This window comes from Anopheles nili, chromosome 3, assembly GCF_943737925.1.
Source record: "Anopheles nili chromosome 3, idAnoNiliSN_F5_01, whole genome shotgun sequence".
NCBI lineage: Eukaryota > Metazoa > Arthropoda > Insecta > Diptera > Culicidae > Anopheles > Anopheles nili.
In genome coordinates, this window is record NC_071292.1 from 71022977 (window position 1) to 71036159 (window position 13183).

The following is a 13183-nucleotide window of genomic DNA, read 5'->3' on the forward strand; positions in this document are numbered from 1 at the left end:
GGTTGTTGTAGCTTGTTCTAGAAATTGCTATCACAGCCAGCTTTGATGAGCAATGCGTCACTCAGAATCCTGCACTCGCCACAACAACATATGATGCATTATCTTTGCCTTGATGCACCAGTGGCAATCAATCTTTTAGGGGGAATGCCTTTCTCCATCATATATAATTTTTTCACCTGTTTCGAATTTGTCATTTTCATATTTTTACTTCGCAATCCTTCTCATTTGACGTCCGGTACGTGGCCCATAGTTGGCCAATCTAACAGATCTCCGTTATAAGGTTTTATCATTCATCTTTTCTCTATTGCACGAAAATATGTTGAAAGCTAATCTGAAATAGGGCATTAGATTATGATTAATAATTCGGAAGCATAAGGATGTAAGGCGAGATAAAGCCACTACAGATTTTTTACAAACTCACTCTATGCAGGACTTGTTTTGGTCATCCTAAGTCAGACCCTTGCGAAGGAAGTAAGTTGATTCAAGGACGTGTTAGGGAGGAATAGAAAAAAAAACGAGTTGTAGAAAACGGAGCAATAGAGAGAAGAGAGTCGAATCGAAAAATGATACGAAAAACCACACACAACGGACTGGGCTCATCAATTGGCTGTGGCTATGTGTTTATCACCAAATAAACCGGACTCGTTTTCCGCAATTCACTATCATATCACAGCCATTTTGATGAGCTCGGTCGGGTGCTGAAACACATCTGGTCTCGGGTCTCTCCCCCCTATAGTTCTCGTGTTTTTTGTCTCCCTCTTGTCTGGTTGGATTGTATCTTTATTTAGTTGCTCTCGAAGCTATCGAATATCCTTTTTCTTTAGTTTGATTTCGAATGTTAGCTTTTTCTCTTGTTTGGTTTGCTTTACCCATTGTTACGCCATATTTTTAATCATTTGGTACATCACATGTTCACAATTTTTTTTCTAAATGCCCTATTTATCTAGTAGTAAGACTGGACCGCAAAAATCCGCGCTATACAACATATGAAAGAGGTGCGAAAAAAACTTCTTTTAGTTGAGGGGTTCACCAAACACTGGATCGAACGGAAAAATAGACAGAAATGATAGGACCTTTTACAGTGACGATTAATGGTTTTGTGTAAAAATTTTAATGAAAACGATCATATGGTGTACAAACGACGAAACCTGACGTCGTCCTTCCTGAACGACAGCTCGCGGTCAGGTCGTAAAAATGGTTGTGCTGTGTCGAATTCAGCAATGTTCATATCACAGCCATTTTGACGAGTTTGACCGCTGTTGAGCAATAAGCAGCAACATTATTGATTTCAGCGCCGTTTTTCGCGTCTCATAGTGCGTCCTTTATATGCGTGTTGCTGTGTCGCTCTCAAAGTGGCTGTGAAATGCGTCCTCTATCAACCCGCATATCACAGCCAGCTTTGAAGAGCGCTACGGTGGCACCAACGACAGTGAACACCTGCTCTGTTAGCTATCCCGGCGTGAGCTGCTTAGTGCGCGAAGCGTGAACGTTAAAAGTAGTGCAGTGACGAACCTCATTCGAATAACCGCGCGCGAGTGATTTGGGAGGGCGGTGCAGTGCGCAAGGACGATGGTAATCAGAAAAAGGAAACCGTGTGCATGTCCTGTCTCTCAAAGTGGCTGTGAAATGGTGCCCTTCGATACGATATCCCATATCACAGCCAGCTTTGATGAGCTAGGCCGTGTAGCAATGCATTTTCCGTCAGAAGGATTCCGAAAGAAATATGCAAGGATTCGTCTACGATTAGACGAGAGGACGCGTTTAGAACCGCCAACTGAGCGAGCCTAATGACCCCGCAGCAAGGACACAATCACACACGTTTTTCGTCTCTCTTCCTTCCCCAACGGTTGATGTGCAGGCGTTTCCGGGGAGGATTTTCTTTTGTAGCTCATGATTCACGAGATGATCATCCTGCCGCTCCGTTTACTCGCCTCTAATTTCTTTATTCGTTTCTCTTCTCTTTCCGGCATTTTTCCATCGGCTGTGTAGCTGATGGTGAAGATTGCTCCGCTAGTGGGAAGCGCCAAGACGCAGGAGCTCTTGTACAGTCGCTTCGTGAAAATGTGTACCTGCAAGATCAACTTCGTGCGCAAGGAATGTGCGACCGCCTTCCCGGTGATGTGCGAAGTGCTCGGGAATGACGTGTTCGAGAAAAATCTGGTAAGTTCCGCACTCCCCGTGTTGGCTCATGCACGGCACTAGGAAGCAGTTAAATAATGCCATCTTTTCGTTTTGTGCTTGCAGCAGCCAATATTCATGAAGCTGTGCGAGGACGAAACCTGGACCGTACGCAAGGCCTGCGCGGAAGTCATGCCGTTCATCGCGCTGCTCTGTTCACTCGAGAAACGCCGGAAGGTGCTTGTGCCAGCCTACAAGAAGTTCATGTTTGATACTAGTCTTTGGGTGATCAAGGCGGCACTGAAGGTACGTTCATACCTGTGCACTCCTACTGAAGTGGTGTCTCTCATTAACATTCTCCTTTCGTCAACAGAACCTAGGTCGATTTTTGGCGACATTCGCGCAGCTGCAAATACTCGGGTTGGCGTACAACAGCAGTTTGGAGCTGTCGATCACGAATGCGGCGGACGAGGCGTTCCAGGAGCTGATGGGAAATGCGCGCCAGCTCGCACACGGCAGCCAACAACCAGCCGCCAGCGTGCTGCTGAAGAACTTCGAGTCGTACGAGCAACGCTTCAAGGATTCGATCCAGCGACACGCGTTACTTTCGCTGGTTAAGTCGGCGGATGACGACGGACCGTCATCGTGGAAAACATCGTCACCGAGGGGCGAGGATCGCATCAACGTCGAGGCATACCTCACGTCGGTCGTGTTCGTCGAAGAGCACCTGTCGCAGCGCCAGTCGACTGGTTCGACCTCGGATGATGGTGGCGGTGGCATATCGAAGCTGACCGACTTCTACTACGTGCGCCACAAGTCACTGTCGTCCAGCTCGTCGATCGCGTCCACCTCACCAACGCCGTCCCCGCTGTACCGCACCAACCAGAGCTACGATGAGAAGAATCCGCTCAATCGGTTCATGCGCTACTGCTCGCCACTCAAGAACAACTTCGAGCACGCGTTCGCCAACCCTTCCGGCAGTGATGGTGGCGATCAGGGCGGTGGCAGTGACGCTTTCGACAACCACGGCCATTGGGACTCGGAGGATGATAACTTTGGTTCCAATCATCTGCATCACCTGCCGGATCTCAGTCTGGCTGGACCGGACGTGGAGGAAGGCGGTGGTAGCGGAGTGATCTACGATAGCGATAATCCAAAGCACCTGCAGGCTGACGGTGGCGGTGGTGTTGGAGGTGTCGGTGGGCTGGACTTCATAATGGAGGCTGGCGAGGAGGACGAAAACGCGATCGACGAGTGTTTCAATTCGCATCAGTTCTGGTACATTAGTCCCGGGCTCGCGCTGGATCTCGAGTTCATCGACAAGGAGGAATCGCCAGCGGCTGACGACGAGGAGGCTGAGCAGGATGCGGGGTGCAAAGATGCAAGCAATAACAACACCACTGCGGCGGTCTGCGAGAGGGCACCGGTGGTAACCGCTGAAAGCACCACTGAGGACGACAGCAGGAACAACAACCTGACGCAGCAGACGACCACTGGTGAGGAGCAGCAGCAGACCTCGTCTTCCGCCGCGCTCGTGGTGGAGGACAACGAGAACCAGAACGATAGCGACTCCAGCTACGGCAGCATCAACAACAACGAGTCCGACAACAGCAAGCTTATCTACCTGTACGAGGATCTACTGCCTTCTCAATCGCAAACGGGGGCGACGTCGGCGGCAGCAGCAGCCGGTGGTGGTGGTGGTCCGGTTGCAGGCACGTCCGGTGGAGCCGGTAGCAGCAGCAGCACGGTTACGCCAACTATGACGACAGTGGAGCGTTTCCGGGCGGCTGAGCAGCTGAAGACACAGATCCGCTGGGAGAACGAGGAGGTCGAGTGGAACCTGTTGGAGGATTTCCTGCACATGAAAAACGTGAACAAGGAGCTGTGCCAGGACTGCGCGTACAACTTCCCCGCCGTGGTACTCACGTTCGGCGACAAGTTCTGGCCGATCCTATGCCGGTACTTCTTCGATCTATGCGCCGATGTCCAGGATTCGGTGCGACGCACGATGGCCGCGTCGATCAGTAAGATCGCACTCATCATCGGGCGTGAGCAGGCGACGCGCGATCTCGTACCGTCGTACACCGAGTTCCTGCTGGACGCGGACGACATCAAGTTCGAGGTGGTGCGTACGCTGGCCGAATTCCTGCGCGTGATCGACGCCTGCGAGCACGAGACGCTCATGAACCATCTTGGCATGTGCCTGCAACCGCCGCTGAAGATTATGAATTGGCGCTTCCGCGAACTCGCTGGTCAACAGATCATCGAGCTGGCGCGCATGCACACCACGATCCGCAAGGAAAACTGTCTGCTCTTCCTCACCGGGCTCGCGATGCGCCTCATGCTAGACAAGTACGACAGCGTCCGGAAGGCCGGCATCGATGCGGTAAGTTCTCATCCACCTGTGGCAATCTTACCGGATATTCATTTTTTCTCTCTCTCTCTCTCTCTCTCTCTCTCTCTCTCTCTTTCTCTCTGCGTTTTAGTTCGTCGAGTGCAGCCACGAGTTCCAGCAAAACGAAAAGGTGTTCGAGTTCTTCAACAAGCACTTTGCCTTCGACAGCAACTGGCGACGCCGACAGGCGTATGTGATAGCGGCTGGAAAAATGGTACGATTTCTGAATAGAGCGTGCTGTGAAGGACGATTTCTTACCATTTTCTTGTTCTTTTGCTCTACAGATCGAGACTGATCGTGTCGAGGTGAAAATCTTTCGCAAACATGTGTTCAACAATGTGCTCAAGCTAGCCGACGATGCGGTGCCGAACGTTAGAATACAAGTCGCCAAGTGCCTCAAAGAAATCATTGAACCCCATGGTACGTGTGTGCGTCTGCCCTGTTGCTGTTTCATCTCGGCTTAAAGTTAACTAAACTTTCGTTTTTTATTTTCTTCGCTTTTTTGCAGAAAAATTTGCAAACGATCCTCAGGTTGAGTCAACGCTGCAAAAGCTGCGCAACGATAAGGACTGCGACGTGCGGGGCCACGTAGACGGCTACCAGAGCCTGGAGGAGGAGATGGCTGCGGCCACTGTCCACTCGACCGCATCCAATGCCAGTACGGTGATGATGACATCGGGTGAAAGCGACCAAGAGCAGCAGTCATCGTCGCCGTCGACAGGCTGTTCCTTGTCGGAGTCACTAGTTTCATCGCACCTTTCGTACGCGGAAATCACGAGCGGTTATTTCGATTCGGCCATGTCTTCACTTACGCTCGACGACCATCAGTTCTCGTCGGGTGGCATGCGCAAAGAAGGAGGAGAGCTGCTTCCCTCGAGCCAGCAGGAAGGACGAGCAGAGCGTGGGAATGAGGCCAGTGGCTTACCACCCATCCACCACACGGTGAACGAAACGAAAACCGAGGAACACGAGCAAGAAGACGACGATGATGAGTGTGGCGAGGAAGCGATCGAGCAACCGACCTCCTCCATGTCGACCGACGATGATGCGGCCTACTGCTCCGAGATGGATACGTCCTCGAACGTGTCCACACCGTCGGTGGCGGCGGCGCTTACCACCATTCCATCACAGGAACCGGTAGTCACGGACAGCAGCGGCCAGGTCGTGCCTATGTCCAACAGTACGGAAGATTTTCCGGAACTCGTCAATGGCGAAAGTGGACCGGCAGCGCCGCAAACAAACTTCGTCATGGGAGGCGATAGTGGTTCTGCATCGAAGAAGGGATTTGATGGAGGTGCCACCACTACCGGAACTGGCAACAGCAATACCAGCAGCAGCAGCAACACACCGAAGATAAAGGACACCTTCTTCCGGAGGCGCAGCAAAGGCAAGAAGTAACCTGCCGGTGGCGATAAGGCGCGCCAATATCCACGCCCCTACTACTTAGATGGCACAGCGCGAATCACGTATAGGAGTAGAAGAATATGATGGCCCGTCTAGAAGGGGGAGGCTGTTAGTACTAACTTCCACAGGCGTTATTGTGTTCTCGTGTAGCCATTTATGGGTTTTTAGCAGAATTAGAGATCAAATCCGTTCGCGCACCTTGACCACCGATAGAATTCAAACGAAGTAGTAAAAAAGCCATGAGGGATGAATACGGAACGAGGATAACAACTCCATCATACTTACACACACTCGCTCGCGCGCACATACACACACACACACACACCTTTAATCACACGCGTTAAATTTGGATTACTTAGTTCAGTAGGTTCGTGCGCACAGAGAGGTTAGGTTTTGTTAATTTGCTGTGCTACTCTACTCTTGCTTACAAAGGGAGTGCGTGCAGTTGTGTATGAGTGTGTGTAAGTCGCTTCTGTATTTCAACCCTAAAACCCGTTCGGATTTAAGTTTAGGATCGCTAGGCACAGGGAGCAGTGGACGAAGCTGTACCTCAAAAGAAGGAGAAACCATTCGTTTTTTTCTTATTTTTTTAACGCCACCGTCTGTTGTCTTTATTTAGTTTCCTGCAAAAAGACCGAGTGGGGTCGTGAAAGAGAGATTGTGAAAAGAGAAAGAACAGAGACAGAGTTGTGAAGGTGGGGTTGGCCGCCGTGCCAGGGAATGGACGGACGGGTGTACGTACACGCAAGGTTTGTTAAATAATATCTACCGCATAGAAACCGGTGTTTCTGTTATATCGTTCCAATGAAATTCAAGTAGCACAGGCGCAGACGGAAAGGATGCATGTAGTTGACAGGAGCAGAACGAAGGATAGAAGCGGATGAGAGGAAATATTATACTTTAAAAACGAATTATGGACTGCTGTAACGAGAGAAGCACGATGTGATTAAAGAAGATAAAGAAAGATGTAAAACCACAACTTCCGCTCCGCTCATAATTAATATCCTTTTATTCCTTTCCGAGTTTATCTTATACTTTTCCGATACTGTACTGGTTAAACAATTGTTGTTCTCGGATCTTCAGTTATATTCTTGCCAACTTTTCTTCTAGCACGTTGTCGGTTTGGTTACTTTCTTTTTCGCTGTAGTGTATTTCTTTCGTTACTCTCGAATTCATTCGTATTGGAATAGCTGTTTAGTAAAAAGAGCACAAACAAAACCCCCTTTTTCTAGCTCCAATCGTCTCTGGATTGGTATTGATGGTAGGATACAAAGAGCGAAACAAACTACCCAACACTAGCAGTAGCGCATAAGTTATAACAGGTTAGTAAACGTGAATGTCGAGAGAAAGATGAATAGGAGCAGTTCAACACATTAGGGTGGCTACAGCCGCCATACAGCAAGGAAGAGGAAAGCGTACATTTTGCTAAGCCAAACAGCGGTTTAATAACGAGAAACTAATCTTATGGATATGTACAGGACTAACAAAAGTCACATATGGATATGTACAAAAGGCTTAAAATCGGCGCCCTGGCATGAGCAATGGCGATGGTGCACGATGGAAGTAAGAGGAGAATGCGTTCTGTCGCACCGGTGTCGACGGATACGGCATCACGTGCTGTTGCTGAGGATGGGAATCCAGCCCGGTGGCGTTTCCATAGCTCAGACATGATCCAGGCGTTTGCATATCGGAAATGCCCGAATCATCCGATACGCCGCATCCCTTACTCGGCATTCGGGTGTTTCCTTCCCACTGGATGCTACCAACGCTGCTCCTCTGTGAGTACCGCTAAAAACACATTGGGAAAAAAGGGCTCATGATATCCGAGTCCTGTGGGATTTGGATTGGAATCGGGAGAGAGACTATAACTTACGTTGGTGACCGTCACGTGCTGCCCCGTAGAGTTTACGGAGACCGTTGCTGGTCGACTCGCGTAGGCAGGAGTGCAAAAGCTGGAAGCCCTCGAAGATGGGTGCTGCTCGGTACGACTGCAATAGCTCATCAGGCTGGAACTGTTAGCAAGGTCATTTAAATCCGAAGCTGCCATGTGGTGCTCAGGCGGAACGGGGACCGTTGGAGGTCGATGCGTGAAAATAGGATTGCTGAAGTTAAAGGGGCAGGAAGATGGCCGCTGATCGCTGCGACTAGTCTGATCGTCGGTGCGATTAGATAGTGCAAGCAGATCACTGTTGTTGTTCCGGGGCCTATCGCTAAACCGGGGTGATATCTGACGCAGGTTCTCCTGCAGATTCCGCCGGTAGGTACGACATTTTTCGTAACGCCGCTGTGTTTCCACAATCTGCTGCCGTAACGAGTTTTCCATCTCTTTCAATTGAGCCAACGCTTTACGCTGTGTGGTAAATGTAACAAAAAATCTTCTAAGGATTAAAACGTTTAGATTAGATTGAAGAGAATTAGTTGATTATAAAAAAAAAAAGATTGAGATGATCATGATGCATAGAATTATCGATGATGACTCTTTCGACTACTTGATAGAATAAAAATATCATGCACAATTTTAGAGCAGGAATTATTAGAATACCCTAAGGGTTTTTGTAATGTACCCTAGTTATCTAAAATTCTAAGAGTTATCAAAGTTATCACAAAAAACTATGATTAAGGACATTTGTTCAGGAAAAAAGTTCCTACACATCGAAGAATCCCTCCTATCATGTGTTCACGGTGCTTGTACTGAAAGAGGATGCTATGGTAGGTCACATTGTACACCCTGAATATAGCTGGATCGTAGCACATCTTCTCCTTACGATCCATCTGAAACAGCGAGACAGAAAGGGTTCATTTTACGAGTATTCTTATCGCCCGCTGTGTGATTTATTCTCACCTGATTGCTCAGCTCGGTGTAGCGCTCCAGCGGCTTCCGACACACAGGACACGTCGTTCCACGATCTCCATCGATTGGTGAAGAATGAAAGTAACAAAAAACTTCGTTAGTACTGACCAAGCTAATTGCAATCTATTATGCAATTGTCGGAGCTTCGAGACTCACCCGTTTTCGCCATGCATGGTTTGCACAGCACATGGCGGCAAGAAAGATGATAAAACTTTCGCCCTTTCTTTGCAAACAGATGGAAGCACACATTGCAATGAATCCATCGAGGGTTAGACATGTTTTGGTTGTAATATTTTCACTACGGCCGACGTAGAAAAGCGATTTTCCTTCGCATCGGTGACGTTCCGGCCGTTTGACATTGTCGTCCAGGATGGTTGCCGATTACTATGATTCGGCGGCTCTCCTACTCACGAGCAATGTGCAGCCTACTGAGGCTTTTTATGTGTACTCGCTTTCAATTACTAATCGGACGTAGTGTTTATCACGAGGAAAGAGTAAATAAAGCAGGCACATGGCTCAGTGAGAAGTAAGTGAAAAGAAGGAGAACCGCCGTTTAACGATGATTCCAACGGCTTTCATTCCGACAAGCTGAACACAAGAGTTTACTTTTCCTTTCAATCAACTTTTTGTCGTTACAATGTTTTATTTTTCTAAAAATATGCCAGACTGTAGGGATTATGGAGACATTGCTTTGAAATTTATAAATTTTTTAACGTTTTTCTTTTAAATGCAATCGATGCATTGCTGATCTTGCATTGTAACGGGCGAGTAACGGTCCCATTTGACATTTCATCGTTACGTCGTTTAGCTGATTGGCGCGATACCATTCGTTGTCTCTTACTCTCTTTCGCGTATTTTCAAGGAAAAAGTAGGACAGCAAACATTAACCGTTTACGTCACACGTATGTTTACAAGCTATTCGAGATATTTTAAAGGCGCTATTTTCTCCACACTAATCATATTCCTCCCGCGTGCCTTAAATGCGTCTTACACCGAACACCAGGAAGTCTCTCGTGTTTTAGATCAGTAATATACGCACGCGATGAGCTCGTAAATGAAACTCGTTGCAAGAAAGGCTGTGTAATAACGTCAGTGCGACATTACGTGCGCAGTATCAATAGCCACCCAATCATTCCACATAATCGACAAACAACTGGTTGAATAGAGTGAAAATTCAAAGATGGCTGAACGAACCAACCCCTGTCGTGTTTGTCTCGGGCAAGGTGCTCGCAACATGTTTCATTGCAGCCCCGTCGACGAGGAAAAGTGTTCCGCAGCGTCCATCAGCTATCTTCCAGAGAAGCTGCAGTTCGTGACACTGTTGCAGGTATGCCATGTTGCTAAAGAACTTGCTCGTAAGCCATTGTTCCGAACGGCATATTTAGTGGTTAGTGACGGTGTTTATTTCCCAGGTATCAGAAAGCGACGGTCTGTCTAATTGGATATGCGAACTGTGCATCATTCAGCTGAACGTAGCGTTTCAATTCAAGCTGCTCGCCACCGAATCGGACACGAAACTACGCCAGCAAGTGGACAATGCATCTGCTAAAGTACCTGTAGAGGGCTCCTCGATCATGCCGGAGTTCAACATAGAATCAACCATTGAAATAATGCCGCCGGTAAAGATGGAATTCGTGGACGTCGGCTCGTATATACCGTGCAGTCCTGCACAGGCGATCGCGGACCAGAGCTCGGATCCGAGTTCATCACGAACGGCGATGAACAGTTGCAACTCGCCATCGACCATGGTGTGTCTGCAGAAAGATCTCATCGATCCCGAGAGAGACGCAGCGTTCATCAAGTCTATCATCAAACAGAGCGAAGTGGACGTAAGCAGTCCTGCTGACGACGGCAAGAACACCACCACCGTCGGCGCAGGTACTCCCAATGATCCTAAGACTAAGACTGTTCCCAAAGAAAGCGCTAGCTCTGTTCCTACATCTTCGAAGCAACAATCGAAGGACAAACCCAGGCGCAAGCGTAGCCGGGTCTCGTCGAGGAAGGACAGTCGAAAGCGACCTCTGGAGCAGAGCAGCAAAACATGCGAGAGTAAAAACACAGTGCAAAACAAACGTCAGCGGGTAATGAAATTGTTGGAAAAGCTGCGCATCGATATGGTGTGCGATTTTAACGTTGACAAGTCCAAACTGGACATACCGAGTCCGACACGGTTGATTAGTTTAAACATCCCAAAGAAAATCATAACGCGTCGTAACTCCATCTGTGTGTCGTAATTTAACTTCACTGGGGTTAAATCAAACGAAATCCAGTATAAGGCATGACCTTTTACGAGAAGAGATTTTCAGTTAAAAGTTAAGTAATCGAAACGCCTCTCAGATCAAGACACACGGCAACGTAAGTGTGCAAGAGCCTCGGTACTGCTTCGATAGAGTAGAACAGGAGAGGGTTTTATCTCTGAAGTTGAGGTGTAATTAGTATAGGTTTATTTCATTTACATAAAAATTGTATTAGTTCAATCACATGTTGTAAAGTCCAATTGTTACGTTGCCCTTTGCCAAATAAATGAAAGCAAAAGGCAATCCGACGGGTAGCACTTAACTCAAATTGCCCTCTGGATTGTCTTTAAAGGCCCCTGTCGTATCGGTGCGGATGTCGCCCTTCATATTGGACGATGACATCTGCCCGGCTTTCTCCACAGGTCCACCCCAGCTGGAATGTAGCCTGGAGTGGTTGTCGTACAGCTTTGATGACTTTATCTGTTTCTCCTCCGCCTCCTCCTACACATTCGGTAATTGATAAGCGAGTGGTCTTGTAACCGATCGCAAACGACACTGTTTGAACTTCCTTCCCAGCGTTCCTTCCAGCTGCCTTCCTCTGGCTCCTTCCGGAAGGTTGAATGAGGAAAAAGTCTGTGGTGTAATAAAGCTGGCGTTCTAAACAGCACGTGCTCAAAGGCTGTTTCGTGTCAGCTCAGGCGTGGAGGCAGGCATTGGGTTTTTCCCAATGGCGCGCCAGTCCGCGTTCGCAGAGAGACGATGCATTTTGTAGTTAAATGTACGCAAAACATGCATAAAAAAGCCATGACGTACCAAACGGGTTCCACTTATGGCACCTGCTCCAGTGCTCCAACGGCTGATTAGAATGCCGCCATTACGCACACCACTGTGCGGTCCGAGCCCACCGAGCCGGGGATTCACCAGAGAATACGTACGTAAATTACCACCCATTGCGAGTGGTGCATTTCGTCCAATGGTCCCTGCAAATGGAATCCCTACCAACGGGAAGTGCAAAAGGGGAACCATCATTTCGGTGATTCGAAAGCGTTGCGTTGGCAACGAAAACAAGCAGATCGGTGCGTTGTCAAAGTAACCCGTGACGCAATCGGTGGGATGCTGCTGCTGCTGACCGTTCGTCTCACAGCGCCATTTGTCTCACGCGCGTCACGCTCACTCTCACACCGGTACGCGGGCGAAACTGCAGCGGCTGGACCGTCGGCTGGCCGAAGCTGTGCAGTACCCCATCGTGAGTCCGTCGGTGCGGTTGCGCGAATTGTACGCCCGCACGTAAACCACCGGAGTTCCAGCGTACGGTAACGTTGTGACCGTGTAAGTGGCCGTTGTGCGTTGTTAGATCGTTGTCGCGTGTTGGGGCACGTTAGGTCAAGCGGGTTAGCGACCATCGAGTGGGTTATACGTTGGCAGGTGTGTCGCCGTGGGAATCGAACACTGAAACGCAGCGCAATTGCTTGCCGGTGCGGTGGCAAGTGTGACACAGCGCGCACCGTGTGTATCCGTACTGTTTGGTTTGTGTGTGCCTTTTTACAGTGCGCCGGTGATAAGGGAACGGTGAACGCAATCGCTATTTCTGGCGCGGGTAACAGTTGGTGCGCGTGCACGACGCTCCAGAAAAGTGGGCTCGTGAGACAGAACCATGCAGCAGTTGAACGGCACCAAGTGGGCGAGTGTTTGCAACAATGTATAAGGGCACGTTTTGGTGGGGACGACAGTGCATTCGGTGCAACCGGAAGCCGGAAACCGAGGGCACAGTGAAGGACTCCACGTGGGTGGACGTGGTACGCAAGCAAGACGCTCACGAATGCCGCCATTGTTGGCCTTGAAGTGAACGATTTTTGGAGCGTCACATTGCTCACCACGGCCTACTGTGACCACCACCTGTTGCTCTATCGTCGTTATGGCGTTGTGACGAGTGAATAGTTTCACGTTGTTTGAGTGCAGTGTTTTTTATTCGTTTTTTCATTGCAGTTTCATTTTCTGGTTTCCAGCAAGCAGTGATAAGCCGCCCTTAAAACGGGATTCAAAACGCTAGACGCACACTTGCGCGGGTGTGAGGCATAAAAACGATCCATTAACGCGCATTGTCCGTGCGTGCGCTGCGTGTGGGTGTGCATTGTGTGGCGGATGTGTTTTGTTTTGTTCGGTACTCGATCCTTTGTT

The 13183-nt window shown here is 48.9% G+C and overlaps 3 protein-coding genes across 3 annotated transcripts in view; 2 read left to right on the plus strand and 1 right to left on the minus strand.

Annotated features, from left to right (window-relative positions):
• LOC128724976 (uncharacterized) overlaps window positions 1-6888 on the plus strand; it is a 53194-nt gene extending 46306 nt beyond the window's left edge. Inside the window, exons 5-10 of the mRNA XM_053818695.1 lie at window positions 1990-2160; window positions 2245-2424; window positions 2492-4504; window positions 4605-4727; window positions 4798-4933; window positions 5022-6888. Coding sequence (XP_053674670.1) covers window positions 1990-2160; window positions 2245-2424; window positions 2492-4504; window positions 4605-4727; window positions 4798-4933; window positions 5022-5911 — 3513 coding nt within the window. The 3' untranslated portion in view covers window positions 5912-6888. The remainder of the gene's footprint in view (window positions 1-1989; window positions 2161-2244; window positions 2425-2491; window positions 4505-4604; window positions 4728-4797; window positions 4934-5021) is intronic.
• Window positions 6889-7432: 544 nt separating this feature from the next.
• Window positions 7433-9045, minus strand: LOC128724977 (uncharacterized). The gene is made up of 5 exons (XM_053818697.1): window positions 8925-9045; window positions 8760-8824; window positions 8567-8689; window positions 7791-8267; window positions 7433-7705 (listed from the first exon to the last, which is right to left on the minus strand). The coding sequence occupies exons 1-5, from the start codon at window positions 9043-9045 to the stop codon at window positions 7433-7435; spliced, it is 1059 nt and encodes a 352-aa protein (XP_053674672.1).
• A 903-nt stretch (window positions 9046-9948) lies between these two features.
• On the plus strand, window positions 9949-11002 carry LOC128724978 (uncharacterized). The gene is made up of 2 exons (XM_053818698.1): window positions 9949-10095; window positions 10181-11002. The coding sequence occupies exons 1-2, from the start codon at window positions 9949-9951 to the stop codon at window positions 11000-11002; spliced, it is 969 nt and encodes a 322-aa protein (XP_053674673.1).
• Window positions 11003-13183: the final 2181 nt, after the last annotated feature.